At 54.7% G+C, this 14,390-nt stretch overlaps 1 protein-coding gene across 4 annotated transcripts; it reads left to right on the forward strand.

The window, feature by feature from the left end:
- The first annotated feature begins 377 nt into the window (after positions 1-377).
- Positions 378-13,610, forward strand: MTG2 (mitochondrial ribosome associated GTPase 2). 4 transcript variants are annotated; one of them, XM_045886057.3, is made up of 7 exons: positions 378-453; positions 7,999-8,178; positions 9,682-9,829; positions 10,436-10,551; positions 11,079-11,297; positions 11,542-11,680; positions 12,368-13,610. In XM_045886057.3, exons 2-7 carry the CDS (start codon positions 8,005-8,007, stop codon positions 12,739-12,741), a joined length of 1,170 nt encoding a protein of 389 aa, XP_045742013.1. In that variant the 5' UTR covers positions 378-453; positions 7,999-8,004; the 3' UTR covers positions 12,742-13,610. The 4 variants fall into 4 exon arrangements, with proteins under 4 accessions (XP_045742013.1, XP_064429490.1, XP_064429487.1 ...); XM_064573420.1 differs by lacking the exon at positions 378-453 and adding an exon at positions 7,666-7,885; XM_064573417.1 differs by lacking the exon at positions 378-453 and adding an exon at positions 7,706-7,885 and having other exon boundaries at positions 11,241-11,297.
- The last annotated feature ends 780 nt before the right edge of the window (positions 13,611-14,390 follow it).

Raw genomic sequence — 14,390 nt, forward strand, 5'->3', positions numbered from 1 at the left:
GGGGTGTCCGTGTCTGTCCGACGGGGGAGGCCAGTGCCTGAAGGGGGGTGTCCGTGTCTGTCCGACGGGGGAGGCCAGTGCCTGAAGGGGGGTGTCCGTGTCTGTCCGACGGGGGAGGCCAGTGCCTGAAGGGGGGTGTCCGTGTCTGTCCGACGGGGACGACAGGTGTCTGACGGGAGGCAAGTGCCGGTCTGGCGGAGCAGCAGTTTCCTGACAGGGACAGCCGGTGTCTGACGGGGGAGGCGGGCGTCTGTCTGACCCGGGGGGGGGGGGGGGGGGGCGGGGGGAAGGGGGCGGGGCCGGGGGCGGGGAAACCAGCGCCTCCAAACCGGCACCTCCTCACAGGCGGAGTCAGTTACCCGGCCTGGGCCCAACCGCGTGGGCGGGGCTCGGCCGCGTCTTCCGCTCTCGCGCTCCGGGCAGGCCCCGGAAGTGACGTACCCTTCCGGCTTGGTGAGTGCGGGCGCGGGCGCCGCGGCTGGGGCGTGCGGGAGGGCTTCGGGCCCGCGGAGGGCGAGGCCGGGGGCGCGGCCCTGTGAGCGCAGCGGGTGGGCTGGGCGCGGGCGCGCCCGGGGCTCCGGCGCAGGTGGCGGGGCGGCGGCGTGGAGCCTCGCGCGCCGTGTGGAGGCGCCGGCGCGCGCGTCCTGAGGGGCCCTTCGGTCACGGAGAGCAAGTCTTGTGTCTGGCGGCGACGCGGCCCGGGGCCCCTGACGGTCCCCGCGGCCTGTGCTCCGGCCGCGTCTCGCGGGCACCTCCTGCGGCGCGGAAGGCCGGCTCTGCAGGTGCAGGCGCGCCGCGGGCGGGCCCGCTGGAGCGGAGTGCGGCGATCCTCCCGACCCTCCGAGCCCCGCGGCGACCCGCCGGACCCGCCGCGGGCGCTGCGCTCCGGCCCGGGTCGTCGGCCGGGCGCTCCGAAGTGGGGGCTCGGAAAAAGGGGAAGGGTCAGGCGGGGGACGGCACCGTCCCAGGCCGACGGCACTGCTTAGGAGGGAAGACGCAGGCCCGCAACAGATCGGCGCTTTCACCGGGGGCTGGTGACGGTGGGGCTGCTCGCGCCCCTGCGGAGGGGACGGTGCGGTGCGCGCGGTTCCTCCGCTGCGGGGACCTCCGAGCGGCCTCCGGCTCCTGCCTCCGGGGGTGGCCGGAGGGTGGTTCTCCGGGGCAGGCTCTTGCGCCCCGGCAGGGTGGAGGGCGGTCTGCGGAAGCAAACACATCCCCGCGCCCGGGCTGTTGGAAGGAAGAGATTTTACGATTTCTGTAGGAGAGGTTCCTGGCAGATCGTAACCTCTGGACCAGGGTGGAGCGTGACACTTCATAGAACAAAGAAATACCGTCTAAAGTGGAGCCCCGGCCCTGTGCTGAGTGCCTTTCCAGCATTTTTATTCATTATCACTGTTTATTTACTTGTAAGTAGGTGTACACACCCAGCGTGGAGCCCGTTGCGGGGCTTGAACTCACAACCCCGAGATCAAGAATCGGATGCTTGGGGCGCCTGGGTGGCTCAGTCGTTAAACATTTGCCTTCGGCTCAGGTCATGGTCCCGGGGTCCTGGGATCGAGCCCCGCATCGGGCTCCTTGCTCGGCGGGAAGCTTGCCTCTCCCCCCTCCACTCCTCCTGCCTGTGCTCCTCTCTCAATGTGTCTCTCTCTGTCAAATAAATAAATAAAATCTTTAAAAAAAAAAAAAAAGAATCGGATGCTTAACCAGCCGAGCCCCCCAGGTGCCCGCTTTCCAGCATTTTGTAAAGCCCCATCCTGTAACTGTGAAGTCCGCCGGACCCTGGACCCTGGGCTTTCACGACACTCTCTGGCCTTTGTGTCTGCTGAACGGGCCCGGTAGACGGATGCCCCCAGGAGGAATTCGAGCTCACTTTTCTGAGTTTACGGTATAGACCAGCGCTGTCCAATAGGACTTTCTGCAGTAGTGGCAATGTCACGTCCAGTGTGGGGCCCACTGGCCGCATGTGACTGTGAGCACTTGAAACCGGGCTTGTGTAACTGAGGGACAGGATTTTTACATTTTCACATTTTTAATGAATTTAAACTTAACCACGTGTGGCTAGGGGCTGCCGCACAGGGCAGAGCAGGTATGGCATTAGAAGGAAAACAGACCAAACTGTGAATCAAAGTCAAGCTTGTTTACTTGTAGCGGGGAGGGCCCTGTCACTCCGCCCTGCCTTCAGCCGGCTTTTCCACACACACAGAAGGGTGGGAAGAAGGAAGCACTCCCAGCTGGCAGGATTCAGAGCTCTGGTCTCTAGCTGGCTCTACCGGGGTGACCTGTGCGGTAGACCGTCCTCCGGTTTCGCGACACTGGTGCCCTGTGCCTGGTGTCCACGCGGTTGGGTGGGCAGCGTGGCTCTGCAGCGGGCTGAGCCATGGGTGTGTTGGTAGCAATGATGGCTGAGTTTACTTGTTTCACACTCCACTCCTGCCGCCTCCCGTCTGATAGCTCAGGCCTCGGGTGAGTCACTTCACCGCCTCACCTGCAGAGTGGGAGAAATATAAGTACTTCCTTTACACAGTTGTTATGAGGACCGGAGGTAACCCCTGAAAAATACTCAGGTCAGCAGCATTTTGCAGGTAATGAGGCAGAGATCTTGAATGTTTATTAAAATTATTTCTAGGTAGCTTTTGTATACGATGCTCCTGACTGTAAACAAGATTGTTTTCTTAATTTCATTTTCTAGTTGTTTGCTGGGAGAGTATAAGAATGCAAGTGATTTTCGTGTATTAACCTTGTAACCTGCAACCTTGGTTAATCCATTTATTAATTTCTGTGGAAACAATCCTATCTTCTGCCTACTTCCCCCCCTTTTTTTTCAATTCTCACCGCAGTGTTTACAAGACCAGGTTGCATAGAACTGGGGAGCATAGCGATCCTTTCTCCATCTCAGGGTAACAGTTCAGTCTCCAGGCAGTGTCAGCCTTCTGTGGATGCCCTGTATCTTTGGAGATGTGCCCGCCCGTTCCTCGTCTGCTGCAGCATCTCATTTTCCTGATAGTGAATGGCTGTTGGCACTTGTCAGACGTGCATGATTGCCCATGGGAGGTGGGGTCGGACCTGCGAGAAAGCCTGTCTTCCAAGAGTCTTCTCCTTGGCCCTGGCATCCTTCATTGCTCTTTAGAATCTACAGGGGAAATAGTGTGAGTCCAGAATCTTCTTTTGGGGAATATGCTCTCATAAGAAGTTTCACTTTTGGGGTGCCTGGGTGGCTCAGTCGTTAAGCATCTGCCTTCGGATCAGGTCATGATCCCAGGGTCCTGGGATCGAGCCCCGCGTCGGGCTCCCTGCTCGGCGGGAAGCCTGCTTCTCCCTCTCCCACTCCCCCTGCTTGTGTTCCCTCTCTTGCTGTCTCTTTCTCTGTCAAATAAATCTTAAAAAAAAAAAAAAAGTTTCACTTTTTTAGTAGATACAGTGCTATTTAGACTTTCTTTTTGTGTTTATTTGGTAAGTTGTGTTTTTCAAGAAATTTGTCCATTTCACATAAGTTGTTGAATTTGTTGGCAAAACATTTTTCATGGCGTTCTCTTACCCATTTCACATCTGTACGGTTTGTTCTGAAAACCCGTTTTAAATTCGTGACATTGGTGATGTGTGTTCACTATTTTCTTGATCAGTCTGACTCAAGGTTTGTCCGCTCTGTGTATCTTTCCAATGGGTCTTTTCCATCTCTGTTAGCGCTGGGTCCTGTTTATTTCTGCTCTGTATTATTTCCTTCCTTCCGCTTTGCTCTTCGTTTCCTGGTTTCCTGATCTCAGCTCCCTGAGTTTAGGTCTTCCTTCTTTGCTGGTGTGAGCCCTCAGAGCTCCGAGCGTCCCAGGAGCTGTGGTCCTTGTGCTCTCCTTGCTGTGCCATTCAAGATATTCTCTAGTTTCTTGTTTGATGTCAGATTATTCAGAACAGTGTTGTTTAATTTCCATGTAATTGGGGTTTCCTTAGGTTCTTGATCCTTACCGACTGCAGTCCTGTTGTAGTTAGAGGACACACTCTGTGATAACTATCCTCACACCTGGCAATGACTCGTATTTTACACGTATGGGTTCTGTGAATGTCAGGTCCAGACTGTGGGTATGGTTGTTCAGACTTTCTGCATTTTTACTGCTTTCAGTTGTTTGCTTGCTTGGTTTTCAGCTACTTTTTTATCACTTCCTGAGAGAGCGGCACTGAAATCCCTCCTGTCCTTGTGGAATGGTCTGTTTCTCCCATTAATTCTGTCACATTTTGCTTGATGTACTTTGAAGTGCCCGCCGTGCGCGTCTGTAGCTGCTCGGTCTTCCTGATGAGCTGCCGTTGTGTCGCTCTCGCGTGTCTTCCCTCGCCTGGTTCGCTTAGGGTACGCTGCCGTACCGTTCATGTTCTGTTTGTCCCGTCCTTCCAAATCGCTGGCGTGGTTGCCAAGCATCCCCCGTGCCCTGTTCGCTGGCTCTCTGGCTGTCTCTATTGCGTGGCGGTGGCTGCTCTGGAGCTTACAGCGCGCCCGCCCCGCAGCCTGTCCTCACGCGCTGAGCTGAGACCGTGCCACCCCACGGGCCACTGGCCCCCACGCCGTCCCTTTAATCTCCTCCTGATCTTACATGTTCACGTGGAGGACCAATGCCTGCGTTGAAGACCCACCGGGCAATATTATAAATCAGTCTTTCTTGCTATAATCTTACATAATTTAACTCTTGGGGCACCTGGGTGGCTCAGTCGGTTAAGCGTCCAACTCCTGATTTCGGCTCAGGTGCTGATCTCAGGGTCATGGGATTGGGCATCAGGCTCTGCACTCAGCGGGGAGTCTGCTTGAAATTCTCTCTCCCCGTCAGCCCCTCCCCCCGTGCGTGCTCACTCTCTTAAATAAATAAATATTAAAAAAAAAATAAGCTCTTGCCAAAAAAACAGGTAGTCCTGTGCATTTACCAGTTCTGTTGCTGTCCTCCATTGCTAAAGATCTGGGTTTCCCTCTGGTGCCATTTTTCTTCACCTGAAGAACTTTCTCGAGCATTTTTTTTTTTTTTAAAGATTTTATTTATTTATTTGACAGAGAGAGACACAGCGAGAGCGGGAACACAAGCAGGGGGAGTGGGAGAGGGAGAAGCAGGCTTCCCGCCAAGCAGGGAGCCCGATGCAGGGCTCGATCCCAGGACCCTGGGATCACGACCTGAGCCGAAAGCAGACGCCTAACGACTGAGCCACCCAGGCACCCCTCTCGAGCATTTCTTGTAGAGCCAGTAGATTGGTGAGCTTGTCGTGTTTCACCTCCCTTCCTGAAGGGTATTCTCCCTGGGTGTGTGATGCTGAGTGCAGGGCTCTTTCAAGAGATTAAAGACAGCATTCCAGGATGGCTTAATGCAATGTGGGATCCTGGATCTGGCTCTGGAAAAGAGAAAGAGATGTTAGTGGGGAGACTGATGAAATTCAAACGCCATCTGGAGTTTAATGAAAGTATCAGAGCTGGTTTTTTAGTTTTGACAAACGTACCCAGATCATGTAAGATGCTGATATTAGGGGAAACTGGATAAGAGGTATATGGGAATATCTTTCACTTTTTTTGTAAATCTAAAGTCATTACCAAATAGGGGCGCCTGGGTGGCTCAGTTGGGTTAGCATCCGACTCTTGGTTTTGGCTCAGGTCATGACCTTGGGGTCTTGAGATCAAGTCCTGTGTCAGGCTCCACGCTGGACATGGCACCTGCTTGGGATTCTCTCCCTCTGCCCCACCCTTGCACACATGCACATGCTTGCACCCGCTGTGCAAAAATAAAAATAAAAATAATAATTCCCTCAAATAAAAATAATAATTCTCTCAAAAATAAAAAAATCATTCCCAAATAAAAGTTTACTTTAAAACAATACGTTTACAGAAAGGTAACAGGAGGGTTTTCCCACAGAGGGGCAGCCAGCATGGCGGTGGGAGGAGAGCACCTGTGTGGAGGAAGGTTTGGCTACTGTGGGGACTGAGCCAATAAACAAACATGTTGAAGATGTTGGAAGCCAGGATTCTGGCAGTCAGAATGGGGTTGTTAAGACAGAGAAAATTAGCATGTATCCTGTGGTGTGGAATTGGGCACATAGGTATGAACTCATGGTTTTTGACAGATGCTGCTCTCTAGCTGTGGGTGGATGGGCGTAGCAGTGACTGTGGGGGTGAATATTGTGTGTGGGTGTGTGTACCTTTGTCTGCTCTCCAGGTCCCCGCTGAGCCTGCGAGCAGCAACACCCCAAGAGGCCGGAGCATGCCCAGCACATAGAGGGGCTTCTGAATCCCATTCTCCACCCAAAGCAACTAGGGCTTCTTGAGTAAAGGCTGATCTCAGGGTCACCTGGGGAGAGTACAAAGTGAGCCCAGAACATTTTGTGTCACGAAGCAGGGAAATGCTCTGAGATTGATGGGCTGCCACTGGCCAAACTGGAGACCACTTGAACATCAAAAATAAGTAACAGAGTGGGGCTCACTGAATAAAGTAAGAACCACAAGCCCATGGGAATGAATAAACGGGAAGCTTAGGGGGAAGGGGGAAACCAGCAGGGACCCCCGAGGGCTGGAGCTCAGAGCATCAGGAAGGGACCAAGGAAACCCAGCCTCTGCAGGGCTGTGGGACATTTTTGTCACGGGAGGGGACATCGGTCAAATGGGGACACAGATGTGCTACAAGACGCCTGGCCTGTGGCCTTGCATGTGTCACGGGCACGAGAGCCAAGGAAAGGCTGAAGAACCTTCCAGGCTAAGGAGGCTGAAGAGCCACGCGGAGGGGCTGTGAGCGTGGCTGGCGGCCTGCTTGCAGAGGTCGCCCGGCTGCTCCGTAGGGGATGCCCTTGGGCGCAGGGAGCACACGTGGGGTGCTCTGGGGTGGGACGCGGGGAGTCAGGTTGGCAGCTTCCCCGCAGGTGATTCGGGAAGAAGAGAGTCCTTCACCCCGTACTCCCGCTTTTCCATAACTGTGGCTGTTTCCAAACGAGAAGGGCAACTTTTTAGTGCCTTGCTAAGAGAAAAATTCCCACCAAGGATGTGTTTCCCTTCCAGGCGGGGCACAGGATGTGGAGCAGAAACACATGATGGGCTTCTAAGGAAAAAGCAAATTCTGTTTTTTCTCCTGCTGTGTTACATACATGGTGGCTTTATGATGATATTTTAAACATTTATATTCCTACCTGCATATACATTTCATACTTAGAAATGGGAGGAAAGCCTACCTGGTTTCCTTTTATGGGGCACACGTGTGCCCACACAGGGGCATCTGAGAGTGGATGGGTATGAGGCGCTCACAGCAGAGGGAGAAGGGGCTGCCACCCCCCTGGAGGGCCAGGTCCCAGACTGCCTCCCATCTGCCCTTGGCGCCTGCAGGATGTGTAGCTGTTCCGGGCTGTTGAATGAACAGGTAACGGCGTGAGCAACTCCTAGTTAAGGAGAAGTAGCTCACATTCAGTCAGCACGCACATGGGCAGCCTGTTCATGGGGATTAACTGGCCCTGTCCTCCCAGCCCTGTCCCTTTGACGGACACACAGAGTGGGCCGCACATGGAAGGGTGCCCCCTGGCTCACACTGGGGACGAGGGGCAAAGGGGGCATAACCACCACACTCCATACTCCGTATTCTCACCGCCTTCCAGTGAGACTAGTTTTAAATGGCACAAACTAACCCATTAACATTTGAGTAACTGGGTGTTTTAAGAAATTTTTATTGGAGGCTCAGATTTTCTTGTTAATGTTTTCATCGATCAGATATATTTGAAAAGCCACAGAAGAGCATATCCAGTGATAGAGGAATTTAGCGGTTTTAAGTTCTCTTTACACACATCTTGCGCCCAAGTGACACAGAGGCCGACGAGGGCAGGTGAGCCTTGCTGGCTCGGAGCTGAAAGTGGTGCGTGCCGGAAGGAAGTCCTGGCCATCGGTCCGTTTGTAGGTTTCACAGCCACACCTAGACAGTGCTGTGCACGGGCCCTGTCCTTCAGTTTCTGTTTGACTGCAGGTTTAAACCAAGTGTCTGATTTTGCCAATTTGATTTTTGTTAGGGAGCCATGGTGCCTTCAAGGCTTCTCTCAGTAGGACCGCGGATGGTGCTGGGGGTCGTGGGGCGCCGGACTCGGGTCCGCCTGTGGCCCGCTCCTCCCAGGCTGCTCTCAGCCAGCTGTGCGGACCGCGCCAAGCACCAGGAACCCCCCGGGAAGGAATTGCTCTCCGAGAAAAAACTGGTGAGGTTTCTGACCTTGAAGGACACCTGCCCACATTCCCCCCTCAGAAGGCACAGGGCATTGTTTTGAACAGCATCCTGTTCATTCATTGTGTGTGTGATGGAAGGGGTGGAATGGGATGAGGGCCTGTGTGCGCCGAGCCCCCAGCGCTCGTGAACCCTGCAAAGACCAGGGAGGGCACCGGGGGCTCCAGAGACACCAGCCATGTTCCTTCCCTTCAGCTGGGACGGGCGCATGCACGCTTCTTTATCACTTGCCCACGTGTCTGACGTGGGTGCCAGGTACATTCTTAAGTATGTATGAATATTTCTTAATTTAAAACATCCGGGGAAGGGAGGGCTAGGCCTTTAGTTTCATAGTTCTTTAAGCCTTACCCTGTTTTTGTTCTGTTTATCAAAACCTTGTATTGAAAACATGAATGATCTTTGATTAAATTCAAGAAAATAAGTGTATGTGACCCACTTCACTTTCTCCTAAATGGGGGGGAGGGGTGTCCAGCTAAGCATTATCAGGGCAAACAATGTCTCCCTGTGGGCACCTCACTGCTCACAGTGGCGGTTTTTGCCGGCCACGTGGCTTAACGTTCCATGGGGGTCTTGTCTCTCCCCCAGACAGTAAAAATTCAATCCAAGTTTTCCTCCCCTAGAATGCTCACCAGTTGTGCTTTTCTCCCCATCAGGTTGATGTCGATGAGGTTGGCCTGTAGCAAAATTAGACACTGAGTTTTTGAAATGGTAATTCATGGTTTTTCCATGTGGTGGTGCCAGAGAATCTTAAAGTACTTGTGTATTTAAAAAAAAAAAAAAAGATCTGCTTATGGAGTAATGGTTAGAAATGCAGACGCGCTGGGTCCTGGCAGAGGGGCTGTCCGTGCCCACACATGCAGCAGGCGGGTGGGCTCCTCGCTAGCGGTCGAACCCCGGCCCCTGAAACCCCAGCGCCTTAGAGAGCTGACCTTGTAGGATGAGCTCAGTTTATTAAATGTGAACCTAGTTAGTCAGTCCTCATTCTGTAGCTACCGTATGCCTCCCTGAGGGGCCCAGAGAGAAACTTCCTCTGAGACCAGGGGTCTGTCTGCATTGCTGTGGTGAACACGGCCCTCTTCGGTCACTTCCTGAGTCGGAAGCCTCATAGCCCACCGAGGACTCCCATTCATTATTGTGTCTTTCCAGGAGCAAAGACCTGGTGTTTCAGTAACGTGTTTCTATTTGAGAAAAGATGGAAAGATGCTTTATTTAAGGAGCGTTTACTGAACAGCTCCTGTTTTCTTTAGGTTGCCTTTCTTATCCAAGCGTGTGTTCCACACTGACCACTTTTCACTTCCAGTTTGTTGACTGACGTTTGCCTACAAATATTAGTGACTTGTGGGTACTCTTTCTTACAGCTGTAGGGCGAGATTAGCAATTTAATATCACTAGATAAAAAAGGTACATTTCACATGGCTGCTTGGTCCCTGAAAGGACTGCAGGTGGGTAATGACCGGGCTCGCTGTGCTCTCTGCAGAAGAGACATTTTGTGGACCATCGCCGAGTGCTCGTCCGCGGGGGCCGTGGAGGCGACGGGGTGAGCTGCTTCCACAGTGAGCCCCGGAAGGAGTTCGGAGGCCCAGACGGTGGTGACGGAGGCAACGGTGGCCACGTCGTCCTGAGAGGCACGTGCTGCAAGGGGCAGCTGGGGGAGGAGCGCTTGTCTGCTCGCCTTTGGGGCGGGACTTTCCCTCTTCTCATCCTCATGGGAATTTGAATTCAAAAATCGATGGATGGACATCATTTTTATTAAATTATACGGATGTTCACATTTAAATAACGCCCCTAAACCAACTTCATTGGTGGGTTTTGTTAAATTTCAGGAACACAAAGCTCGTTTACGCTCAGGGACTCTAGCGTTCTAGGCCGGTGTGCAAAGGGCAGGGTCCGTGTTACTCTCCCCATGGGCCCTGGGAGGCTGTTGATCACATTGAACACTTGGGGTGCGAGTGCTAGGTAAACCGGCAAACGTAGTCAACAGTCACAACACGATAAAGTAGAACTGTTGTTACATTGGTGATGGCATTGTGGGTTTGACTTTTTCAGAAATTGTATTTTCTTAAAGAAAATGAGAACTTTGCTTTCTAAAAAATCACATTGCCAGTTGGGTCACTTGTGCCGTGACTTCATGCCACGTTTCCCTGTGCGTTCCCCATGTCCTTAAACGGACAGTGCACAGACAGTTCTGCTTTTCACCCAAGGAGGGTGAAGGTCCTTGCTCTAACTCGCAGCTGACCAGCAAGTCAAGTCGCTGTCCTCGGTGCTGTCGCGGTACCAGGGTTCCCACGGAGAGGCCGGCGGCAGGAAGAACTGCTCCGGGCGCGGTGGCGCCCTCCTCTACATCCGGGTGAGCTGACGGCTGCAGAGCCCACCCCTGCCTGCTTCGCGGGGAGCGGGGGCCCGGCTTGGCCACGCATCCGCCCTCCGTGAAGCAAAGCCCCAGGGTGACACTTGGTGCTCATTTTATCTCGCGTACGTGTATGACCTGTTCAAAAATCATGAAATAATTGTATTTAAAAAGTGGGACCCCAGGGGCCCACTGTCCCTCTGTCCTAACCCTCCCAGGGCATCTCTGGGAGTGGAGACTCTACTCCTCTCAGACTATCCCAAGTGTTTTCCAAATGCTTTCATCCACCCTAATGTTTGAGAAACACTATTTGGAAAAGCCATTTATGCAGTTTGCAGGGAGTGTCACAGCCCCATAAAGTCCCTCTGAAGGCCAGGACCTTTTTCCTGGTGCTTCGTAGCTCTACGAAGGGGGAGCCTGGTGGTGCCCCCTCCCCTCTGCTCCGTGCCCTTCCAAATGCGGATATAAGCTCTGGGTCCACTCCACTCCACGTGTCTGCTCTGCTGTAAGCCCTTTATTATTTTCAGGTTCCCGTGGGCACATTAGTGAAGGAGGGAAGGGAAGTCGTGGCTGACCTATCGTGCCCGGGCAGTGAGTACATCGCTGCTCTGGGCGGGGCAGGAGGAAAAGGTAACCGCTTTTTCCTGGCCAATGATAACCGTGCACCCGTGACTTGCACCCCCGGACAGCCCGGTCAGGAACGCATCCTCTTCCTGGAGCTCAAGACGGTGGCCCACGCTGGGATGGTGGGTATCATCTGGCGGGGGGAGGAAGGAGGTGGCATTTTTAGGGCAGAGCTATAGAAAATCCAGCCCTGATGCCGAAGCGTGCCTCCAGCCTGGATGTGAGCCACAGCTTAGCGGCCCCGTTCCTCCCAGGGAGGCCCCTGTGTGTGCACTTAGGAGCCCACGCTCTCATGCGTCCCTGCTCCCTGACCTCGGCCAGGCCCAGGCGCTCCGAGGTGGCAAGGTGTGTTTACCTTTCCTCCAGGTTGGGTTCCCCAATGCAGGGAAGTCCTCGCTTCTCCGGGCCATTTCGAATGCGAGACCTGCTGTGGCTTCCTACCCGTTCACCACCTTAAAGCCCCACGTGGGGATTGTTCATTGTGAGGACCACCAGCAAATAGCAGGTAGAACTTCCATGATTCTCTCCAAAGTTGTCCTGAGATGGCGTCAGAATAGGAATTATGTAACTGTTGAAGAGCTTCCCACCCAAAATGGAGCGTTGTAGTTCTGTATGAAAATTAGGTTCTAGACTCGCTTCCCACCCCATCCCCAGGCCTCTCTTGGCTGGGTTCAGGAACCGTCAGTTTCAAACCAGAGGAGGTCCTGCCTCCTCTGGTCTTCTCCCGCTCCCGGCCTCCGTCCTGGAGACGACATGTGACTTGAAAAGCTTCCCTGTACCATTTTGAGAGAAGAAAACTTTTTCCCAGAAGATAATGTACCCATTAAAAATAGTAAGCCTGCTGCTGATGCTACTCTCATAGCGCTTTATATTTGCAAAGTACTCTGTAATAATTTCCATCAGTTAAGCCAGTTCTTAAGTTTACAGGAAACCACTTTCCCCTTTCCTGAACCATTTTTAAAGCCAGAGGCCAGCCTGTGTTAAATATTCCTTATTAGGCCGGCCGGCCAGCAAGCCTGTCACCCACATCCTTCAGAGCCTCTGCCAAGCTGAGGGCAGAAGTGCCTGGGCTGGCGGGTGGCCTGACGGCGTCCCTTTCAAGGTGCTCCTTGCGAGCCTCGAAGCTCGGCACTCGGGGCCCACAGGGAGCCAGGCCTGCCCTCCCAGCCCCTCCGCTCTGTCTCCCCTGCAGTGGCCGACATCCCAGGCATCATCCGGGGTGCGCACCAGAACCGGGGCCTGGGGAGCACCTTCCTCAGGCACATCGAACGCTGCCGTTTCCTCTTGTTCGTCGTGGATCTTTCGGAGCCGGAACCGTGGACTCAGGTGGAGGACCTGAAGTTCGAGCTGGAGAAGTACGAAGCCGGCCTGTCCGAGCGACCCCATGTGGTCGTGGCGAATAAGATCGACCTCCCTCAGGCCAGAGCCGCTCTGCCCCAGCTGCAGGCCCGCCTGGGCCGGAGCGTCGTCGCCCTGTCGGCCACAACCCGGGAGAACTTGGAGGAGCTGCTGCTGCGCCTGCAGGAGCTCCACGGCCGGCACGTGGCCCCCGAGCTCAGGTGGTAGCTGCCAGGCTGCCCCCCGAGGATGACCGACTCGGAACGTCACCGGCTCTGGGCGGAGATGAGAAAGTAGCCTGGAAGAATTGGCGGTGTTGCTGCTTTGCCTTCTGCCGTCCCTGGCGCTCACCCCCCAGCACCCGGGCCAGGGCCTCGGGCCAGGACCTTGGACGTGCGTGCCTCTCGGCGGCCTGCTCCCCAGGGCCTCCCGCACCCGCCAGTGTACTAACAGGCTGAGCTGGGCTCCCCACCCTTCATCAGCGCTCCTGATGGGCAAGGACCCCGCGGCCATCAGATGCAGCTGAGCCACCCGACTTGGGTGAGCCAAATCCGAACCTGCACATGGGACCCCGAGCAGGAGGCATAGACTCAGGATCCCTGACACTGTCACCTCCAGAGCTAGCCATGGTCCCGTCCTACGGAGGGGACATGAGGGTGTGGGGACAGGTAGCGTTCACAGCCACAAGGCTCTTCTCAAATGCCCCCGTCGGAGAAATGCAGTAGGGGCGACGCCTCCCCTGTTGTTTGCTTCACGACTGAATGCACCCAATATCCGACCCGGGGCCGCGCACTTTCTGACTCCCAGCAGCTGCGGCTTATTAACTGAGGGCACAGACTTGTGCCCCCACATAAGGTCTGAGACTTCGGACATGTCCCCAGGGGCCCTTAAGGGATGAAGTGGTTGGGGACCAGGGGTGATCAGGGGAAGGGGCCCTGGGCCCTTTGTGGATTCGCCCTGGGGCCCTAGCCGCTGGCTGCCGGGGTGCTGGGGGCTGGGCCTGCCTCAGACAGTAAGCTTGAGCCTGAGCTTTCAGGAGCAATTCTGTTTTGATCTACCGTCAAATCTGCAACTAGAACAAGAGTCCTTTGCCTGAAGCTTTATTTTAATGTCTTATAATTTCCAAGGTCCTTGTGTTTTGGAAACCAGAGATGGGTTTTGCAATCTCTTTGCTCTCTCTGGGGCCACCACAAAGGATTCCATAGAACCGTGTTAATTATTGTGGCCTTTCATCTCCGGCTGGGCCCGCGCCAGTGGCTGGTGCTGCGTGCAGGGGCGACACTGGGGGCCGCCCTGTGTCTGTCCTGCATTCGCCTGTGCCCCCGGCAGCCTCAGGACCTGACCCAGCAGAGGCGCTGGTAAATATTTCTGGAATGAACAAAGGAGCAGTGTCTGATGTGTACACGTTAAGTTTCTTTCAGTAAAAAGTGCGTGGTTGGCGGGAAGACTGAGCGGCGGAGGCCCAGGTGCTGCCCCTCCTCCCATCCCAGCCCCATCAGGGCCACTGCTTCCAGCCGTGTCCCCAGGTGCCACCCGGGCCTCCACGCTGTTCAGCCCTTGCTTCATGCATCAGTTTGGGGCACCACCTGTTGACACCACCCCGTGGATCAGGGACTCTGCTCTCTCGCCACCACGCCGGTCATCAGGGACCCACACGTCAGGCTGGCAGAGCAGGTGTCCAGCCCCTCACCTTTCTTGGAGCTGACCTCTACCCTGGTCTACTTGCCTCGTTTTCTCTCCACCCCTGGATATTTGTTTCTGTCCCAACATCTGTCCCTCCCTATCGGTTCCATCTTGCAGACACTCCAGCTCTGGTGGGCATTTCCTCCCCTGTGCCCTCCAGTCTCCCATGCCCACGTGGCCCGTGCAGGCTTCCC

The sequence above is a fragment of the Mirounga angustirostris genome, unplaced genomic scaffold (genome assembly GCF_029215605.1).
Source record: "Mirounga angustirostris isolate CCGP_5_RB_7025 unplaced genomic scaffold, mMirAng1.0.hap1 SCAF_10, whole genome shotgun sequence".
Taxonomy (NCBI): domain Eukaryota; kingdom Metazoa; phylum Chordata; class Mammalia; order Carnivora; family Phocidae; genus Mirounga; species Mirounga angustirostris.

Coding starts and splice junctions, on each gene's coding strand:
- MTG2 (XM_045886057.3), top strand. CDS start 8,005: ATGGTGCCTTCAAGGCTTCTCTCAGTAGGACCGCGGATGGTGCTGGGG. Junction 9,830..10,435: donor TGGCCACGTCGTCCTGAGAG/GCACGTGCTGCA, acceptor TCTAACTCGCAG/CTGACCAGCAAGTCAAGTCG. Junction 10,552..11,078: donor GCGCCCTCCTCTACATCCGG/GTGAGCTGACGG, acceptor TATTATTTTCAG/GTTCCCGTGGGCACATTAGT.